The following is an 8,514-nucleotide window of genomic DNA, read 5'->3' on the forward strand; positions in this document are numbered from 1 at the left end:
TTATCCATATCTAAATGCTTCATACGACTGTGGAAGACAGGATTGGAGGAGAGAGAGATGGCACTAATATTGTCACATTGGATAACATGAGGTATTGGTAAGAAAATGTGAAGATCTTTAAGAAGTTGACACATCCAAACAACTTATGTTGATGTTTGAGCTAAACTTTTATATTCAGCTTCTGTAGAACTTCTGGAGACTGTGCTTTGTTTCTTACTTGACCATGAAATTGGATTAGATCCAAAAAAATATACAATAACCTCCATTATTTCTTCTTGTATCTGGATCCCCTTCCCAATCAGCATCACTAAATCCATGTACTGCCATAAGGCCTTTAGTAAATAAAATACCATAGTCGATTGTCCCTTTGATGTACCTCAGAATTCTTTTAGCAGCCAGAAAATGCACATCTGTTGGAGTTTGCATATGCTGACACACTTGATTGACAGCATAACTGGTTTCTGTTCTTGTCCAAGTCAAATATTGCAGTGCTCCTACTAAGGATTTATATTATGTAGGATTTGCAAGAGGTGTGCCATCAGAAGCACTGAGTTTGTAATTGACTGCAACTGGTGAGGAGCAAGGCTTAGCACCTGTCATATCTGTTTTATCCAATAAGTCTAGTGCATATTTTGTCTGAGACAAAAATAACCTAGAAGAATTTCTTTTAACCTCTAAGCCCAAGAAAAAAATGCAATGCTTCTAAATCTTTGACTGGAAAATGAGTACCGAAAGCTTGTATAACCTCACTGCAGTACTTTGGATCATTTCTTGTAATCAGTATGTCATCCACATAGACTAGAATAATAGTAATTCTAGTTCCCCTTTTTTGAACAAGCATAGAAGTGTCAGCTTGAGAAGATAGAAAACCATATGATAGCAAAATAGTATGCAACTTTTCATACCAGGCTCTTGGTGCCTGCTTAAGCCCATAAATTGCCTTGTTAAGCTTGCAGACATGATGAGGCTTTTCTGGATCAACAAAACCTGGTGGGTGTACCATATAGACTTCTTCATGTAGGTTAGCATGCAGAAATGCATTACTGACATCAAGTTGAGATATTCCAACCATAATGAACTGTTAAAGAAAGAATTACTCATATTGTTGTTGGCTTTCTACTGGACTGAATGTATCTGAGTAATCTAAACCCTCTTGTTGATGATATCCCTTTGCAACCAATCTAGACTTGAATCTTTCAATAGTTCCATCAGTGTATTTTATTCTGAACACCCATTTACAGCCAATGGGATTTTGAGAAGGATCTGGATCAACTAAACTCCATGTGTCAGCATCTCTAAGAGTTGTAACTTCATCAACCGTAGAAACTCTCCATTTGGGAATTTTGTTTGCTTGAGTAAAACATGTTGGAGTAGTAGAAGGAGCCTTTGCAAGTAGATTAGCAGATTAAACATGTTTTTGGTAGAAAAAATATTCTTTTTAGATATTCCATTCTTACTCCTAGTGACCATGTGATGGTTATTGACAATTGATGGTGCAATAACAAGTGGAGATGAAGGAAGTGAAGTATCAGAAGTCATTGAAGTAGCAGGACAAGTTGGTGCAATAACAGATACAGATGGAACAGATAAAGAAGTTGAAGAAACTATATCTGGATTTGTGGTTGCAGAAATGGGACAAGTAGGCAATGCTGAATTTGATAAGTTTGTAGAGTCAGCTGACAATGTGGTCGATGAAGTAGGATACAATGATGGAGATTTCAAAGGAAAAACAATTTCATGAAAGATAATATGTCTTGATATAAAAACTCTTTTGGATGCAGGATTGTAACATCTATATCCTTTGTGCATTGTGCCATATCCAAAAAAAAGACATTGTTAACTTCTAGGTGCTAACTTATGAGAAGTATATGGTCTCAACCATGGATAACAGAGACGGTCAAATTATCTTAAGGAAGTATAGTCTGGTACCTGATGAAATAGCATCTCATATGGAGATTTCAATTGAATATCTCTTGTTGGCAGTCTGTTGAAAGTATAGTTTTCAGTTTGAAAAGTTTCCACCCAAAAAGAATCTGCAAGTCCTGACTGAATAAGTAGTGTTCTGCCAACATCTACTAAGTGCATGTGCTTAGTTTCAGCTACACCATTTTGTTCAGAATGGTGTGGACAAGAAATCTCATGAACTATATCATTGTTAGATAAAAAACCAGCTAATTCATTGTTAAGGAATTCACCACCACCATATGTTCTGATTACTGCAATATTATACTGAAGCAAATTCTCAATTTGTGCTTTGAATTGCAAGAACACAGTTTTGAAATCAGACTTTTCATACAAAGGATAAATCCAAAAATATTTGGAGTATTCATCAACAATGTTTACATAGTATCTAAAACCAGAATTTGAAGTAAGAGGACTTGAACCCCAAAGATCAAGATGTAGTAATTCTAACGGCCTAGTCCTTGTATGTGTAGATACAGTGAATGGTAGTTTATGAATTCTACCTAGTTGACATTCATGACAAAACAATGGTTTCTTTCACACTGAATGAAGATCCAAAAGCTTGCACACATGCTGAAAAGTTTGAAATGAAGGATGTCCAAGCCTTTGATGCCATACTTCAGCTGAAACTTGACTCTTAGCTTGATAAGCTCTATTTGAGGTGGTTGATGGTGAAAAAGTCTTTGATGTGGATGATTGAAGAAAATGTAATGGATAGAGTCCATTACATTATTGGCCTTGTAAAGTAGTCTGACCAGTTTTGAGATCCTTAACAGTAAAACCACATCCATCAAAAGTAATTGAGCAATTATTATCTTTAGTAAACTTTTGCACAAACAAAAGATTGGCAGAGCTCTTTGGTACTATAAGCACATTATTTAAGGCAAAATAAGTAGTTGGAGATTACTTAATTGAAGTACCAGTGTGTGTTATTTGCATACCTTCTCCATTTACAACATGAATTTCCTCAGTTCCATCATAAGAAGCAGTAACTTGTAACTCAGATTCATCAACAATAATATGACTGTTTGCTGCAGTATCAGCATACCATGGATTTTCTCCCAATATATTTGCAGTTGCCAGCATTGCACTCAGATTATGTGGAGTATTAGTATTTTGATAGGAGAAATTGAGTTTATGTCTACAAGCCAAATCTTGATGACCATCCTTGTTGCATATTTGACATGGTTCTTCAGTAGGTATAGAAGCAGATGCAGGTGTAGGAACTGGTGGAAGTGTAGGAGGAGGTCTATAGAAAGTATTTGATAGTGAAGCTCTTGGAGGTAAATGAAAATTACTTCTATAGGGAAGAGAATTACCTCGATAAGAAGGATTGGAATTATAAGATCCTCTTGGCCTTGGCCTGAATGATGAAGAAGATGGAAAAGAATATCCTCCTGAGAATGATGATGATGATGGTCTTTGTGCAGCAAGATAGGCTTGTTGTGATTGAAAAGCTGCAAAGGCTTTGTTGTTGGCTTCAAAAAGCAGAGACTTGGATCTTTCCACAACCACAATTTCTTCACTCAACAGCAGATTGTGAAGTTCATCAAATGAAACAGGCGGATTTCTCATACGAATAGAAGTGCTGAAGGAATCATAATCTTGATCAATTCCATTAAAGACTATAACTACAAGTTCTTCATCAGAAATCTCAGATCCAAAAGCAGAGAGTTGATTTTTCAGATTCTTGATTTCTGCTAAATATGTAGCTGTAAAACCAGATCCAAGCTTTAATGTCTGTAACTTGGTACGAATTTGAATAGCATGAGTTGTTGATGTTCTTGCGAATCTTGAGACAATATGATTCCATAATTCCCTAGCAGATTCTGCTCCAACAACATGAGATATTACTGTGTCTGAGATAGTTGATTGTAATTATCATCGTCATTCCAATTTGTATAAGATGTATTTATGTTTCCTTGGTCTAAATCTTCTTGAGTTAAAAACTTTGCAGGACATGGAATTGAACCATCCAAGAAACCAGATACTTTGTATCTTTTCAGTAATGGAAGAATCAAGCTTTTCCAGGTGATGAAATTATCATCCTTGAGTTTGTATTAGATGATATTAGAAATTTGATTCAATGGAATATTAGAAATTCTTGAATCATACTGATTACCAGCTATTGAAGAAAAAATAAAGGTAAAAAGAGAAAGAATGAAACAAAGTGAGATTTTATTTTGAAGAAAAGCTTAGTAAAACACCATTAATGGTGATGAACAGCGGAAGAGAAGGATCGAATCTTTAAACTGATACCATAGTAAAATGAGATATTATTATTAATCTTGAAAGAAAAAAACACCTGTAATTGATCCTGTCAATTGCCTTACTCAACATACCTTACATGACAACACTGAGATGTGTTTATATATATACAGAGACATTGTACTGACAGCTAAGCATCGGCCAGTAATAATGTGACACGACTTTAACAGACATCTATTAATGACAGTGACAGTTACAGTTATGATGTAAGAGAAGTGTAACTAAGAAACTGTATTTCTATCACAAACATCTCTTTAATAGATATTTATATATATATAAATTTAAAAGTTTTTCTTTAGGTTATTGCATGCACGGTATGTCTTCACCAAAGGAACTCAGTGATTCAAAGAGTGTTGGTCATATGCGTCGCACTGCCAGGATTCGTGGGTGGTTGTGTGCCTTATACCTTCGGTCGTCCTGCAGCAATAAAGGACTTCCCCAATTCCCTTTCGAATGCTACCAACTCGTTCGATGCTGAACCCTCTGTTCGTGTTGTATCCATGGAGACGGAAGTTGTACCTCACATAATAATCATAAGCGATGATGAAGCTGATCCGTCAGTATAGATCTTCCATATCCCACTGTCGCTTTCAGGTATTGGTACTGAGTATTTATTACTCGCTTGTACATTTACTTCTTTTGAGACTTTCTAACTTAGTTTAACATGTTCCCATGGAAATGGAATGGGTAACACGTTCTTTGCTTCCTGCAAGATTTCCTCATCGAGAATCGACTCATAAGTTTCAATGTCATCTACTGGGAAGTCTGCCATTAATAATGCCAAAAGGATGTCCCTTTTCTGTTGTTCTTTGTTAATAATCGATGGAGTATGCACCAAGGTAGGTATCCCATGTGACTAGCCTGCTGGAATCATCTGTCTTCCCTAGTACCTTCTTCAATGGATACTCGATATATACTACAAGTCGTCGTCCTTCAAAGTATGGTTTTAAACGTCTTGCATGAGTGCTAGCGCCATCTTCTCTATATTCGAGTACCTAGTCTCAGCATTTGTTAGTGATTTGTAACAAAGTAGACTGGTTTATCCTCTGGCTCTTGAACAAACAACATCGCACTTACGGTAAAATCACTTGCATCAAGATAAATGTAGATTGTTTGGACGGTCTTCGGGCTTGTGAGGACAGGAGGCGAGGTTAAATATCTCTTGATTTCATTGAATGCATGCTCACAGTCATCGTTCCAACCGAATTTTTCTGCCTTCTTCAGAATTTGGAAAAACGATTTGCATTTGTCGGACGCACGAGAAATGAACCTATTTAACGCAACTGAACTCCCAGTAAGCCTTTGCACTTCTTATTTATTTCTGGGTGATGACATCTCTAATATTGCTCTAATTTGTTCTGGATTGGTTACAATCCCTCTTTGTGACATCATGTACCCAAGAAACTTTCCAGAAGTGAGTCTGAAAGAACATTTCGCGGGATTTAGCTTCATTCCATATTGTCGAAGTCGATCAAAGGTTCTTTTCAAGTCCATAAGGTGAGACTCCTTCTTTTTGGGCTTGACCACCATATCGTCGATGTAAAATTCCATGGTTTTCCCAATCATATCTTTGAACATTTCATCCACAAGATGCTGATAAGTCTCCCCTGCGTTTTTCAAGCCGAAAGGCATGACGAGGTAACAATATATGCCTTTGTCTGTTATGAAATCCGTATGTTCTTGATCCTCTTTGAATAACAGAATTTGATTATACCCAGAAAAGCCGTCCATAAATGACAGACTTCCGAAACCCGAGGTGGCATCTACTAAATCAACAATCCTGGGCATTGGATAGGGATCACTTGGGCATGCTTTATTCAAGTTTGTAAAATCGATACATACCCTGATTTTCTCGTTTTTCTTTGGAAACTGCTACAATATTAGCTAACCATTTCGGATATCTAACAGGTTTTATGATCTTGGCCTCTAGCATTCTGTCAATCTCCTCATCTACCTTTGCCTTCCGTTCTGGAGCCATCTTTCGCGGATTTTTCAACCGATGGCACGCAATGTTAGGATCAATACCTAGCATGTCTCTGAGACTCCAAGCGAAGACATCTTTATTATTCTTCAATAGGTTAACCAAGCTTTCACTCTCACCTAACGGTAATTCTGCTCCGATAAACGTTGTTTGTTACTTTTGATCCTCAATTTGTACTTCTACCAACTCCTCAATATTTGGCGGTCCTTCTTTTCCTCTTCCTTGATAAGAGGTCGGGAAGCATTGTGCTAAAATTTCTTTTTAACTTGGAGTATTTCCGAGCCCTTTAGTTCGGACTTTCTATACTCCTCCATTGCGCTTTCGTGACATTTATGAGATGCCACCTGGTTGCTTATGACTTTCATCACTCCTACTGGAGTAATGAATTTCAAACACTGTTGGATGGTGGAAGTTACGCCCCCATTGCATGAATCTAATCTCGTCCTAAGATAGCATTGTAGGGTGCACGACAATCTAGCAACTAGAAATATTACATAATTGTCCTTCCTCCCACCATCGTAGGTAGATTGAATCTTCCCATTTCTGTCATTATTTCACCATTAAATCCGATAATAGGGTTATCATCTGCTTCGACTTGGTTCTCATTCAGACTCATTGAAGAGTATGCTCCCGAGAATATGATGCTAATTGAGCTTCCAGTATCAACCAGAACTCGACGTACCTTGTACATTCCAATGAGAGCTAAAATCACGATCGCATCATTATGTGGTTGATATACTCCAGCAAGGCCAGCGTTCGAAAATGATATCTCAGTCTTTCCCTCTTCCAAAATCTCAGTGCCAATCAGATTGGCATAGTCGACCGTGTTCGATAATCGCCAATCATTAATATGACGCAACTTCAATCGTGTAGCATCTTCCTGAGCCTTTCTCGAAGTTGAATTGACTCTTACGTGGCTTACTCTGATCTCTCGTAGATCTAGTGTGTTCACCAGTGTGTTGACCTGTGCTGGATTCTTCTTTACGTATTGCTGCAGCTTTCCTTCTTCAATCATCCTTTGGACTTCTGCTGCGAGCGTACGACAAGTATCCGTATTGTGCCTATGATCTTGGTGATGAGCACAATATTTATTCTTATCCCTTGTTTCAATCAATAATAGTTTTGGAATGGGTAGCGAGTCTTTAAGCTTCTTAAATAGTTCACCAAGTCCAATATTCAGCTTGGGAAACTTCTCTTTTTGTTTTTCTTGAGTCTTGTGAGAATCTTCATCGTTTCTCATTTTCCTCGTATGACCTTCATGGCTCTTGCTTTTGGTACTGCCATCGAATTTCTGCTTCGGTTTCTCGTGTCCCTCAGTTCCGGACCTTTTTGTTGTCCGTGATAACTTTTCTTTATTTTCCTTCTCGGCTTTCGCGTACCTATCACCCCTGTCATACAACTCTTTGAGGGTTTCTACTGGTTGAACTTCTAATGAGTTTTAAATTCCAAACTCATCGTAATCCATTGTATTTTTATATGCTTCTATTATGAATCCCTCGTCCACCTTTCCAATTTCATTAACTTCCTGATGAAACCTCCTATTAAAATCAAAAAGACTCTCGCCTGGCTCTCTGTGCAAGAGGAATAAATGACTGATTTCTTTTTTCATTCCGAGGTTAATCTTGTATTGCTCGAAAAACACATCTGACAGCATTCCAAAATTCCTAATTGAATTTGATTCTAATTGTGAGAACCAAGTTAGAGCCTTACCCGTCAAGGTCAATGGAAAGGTTCCGCAGAGTAGCTCGTCGATGTAGCTCCACAAACTCATTGAAGCTTGAAATCGTTGGACATGCTCCGCTAGATTTCCATTGCATCCGTCAAAAAATTCCTTGAATTGAGGCTGGTTGAAATTCGAGGAGGAGGGGGGGCGGAAGCGCCTTATCTTTCCAACAAATGGGGAGTCCATTGACTTTTTCATCGATACGATTTGTTGCTCTTCATCTTTGGATTGCTTTTGGGCTAACAACTCACCAATCTCCTATTCTGTTGAGTTCTTCGTCACTCTCCGAATCTCCAATTCTTCTGTTGAGTTATTCGTCTCTCTCCGAATCTCCTTCAATTTCTATGCGAATCCGTTCATTCCTGACATGATCCGTTCTTCTTTTAAAACGGTCTTTTTCTCTCTTAGACCTCTTTGAGTGATCATCAATGATATGATTATCCCTTTGTCTACGTATCATGTGACTTGTTCGCCTATCTTGATCGACCGTGTAATAATGATCATCAATGGGCATATAACGGTCATAATAGCCGTCATTATGATGATCAAAACTTTGATAATCATTCCTGACATCCTCGCT

General features: G+C 37.7%; 1 protein-coding gene across 1 annotated transcript; it reads right to left on the reverse strand.

Moving 5' to 3' along the window:
- Positions 1–6,701: 6,701 nt before the first annotated feature.
- LOC113334930 lies at positions 6,702–8,132 on the reverse strand. Its single transcript, XM_026581153.1, has 2 exons — positions 7,922–8,132; positions 6,702–7,639 (listed from the first exon to the last, which is right to left on the reverse strand). Exons 1-2 carry the CDS (start codon positions 8,130–8,132, stop codon positions 6,702–6,704), a joined length of 1,149 nt encoding a protein of 382 aa, XP_026436938.1.
- Between the last annotated feature and the right edge of the window lie 382 nt (positions 8,133–8,514).

The sequence above is a fragment of the Papaver somniferum genome, unplaced genomic scaffold, assembly GCF_003573695.1.
Source record: "Papaver somniferum cultivar HN1 unplaced genomic scaffold, ASM357369v1 unplaced-scaffold_137, whole genome shotgun sequence".
NCBI lineage: Eukaryota > Viridiplantae > Streptophyta > Magnoliopsida > Ranunculales > Papaveraceae > Papaver > Papaver somniferum.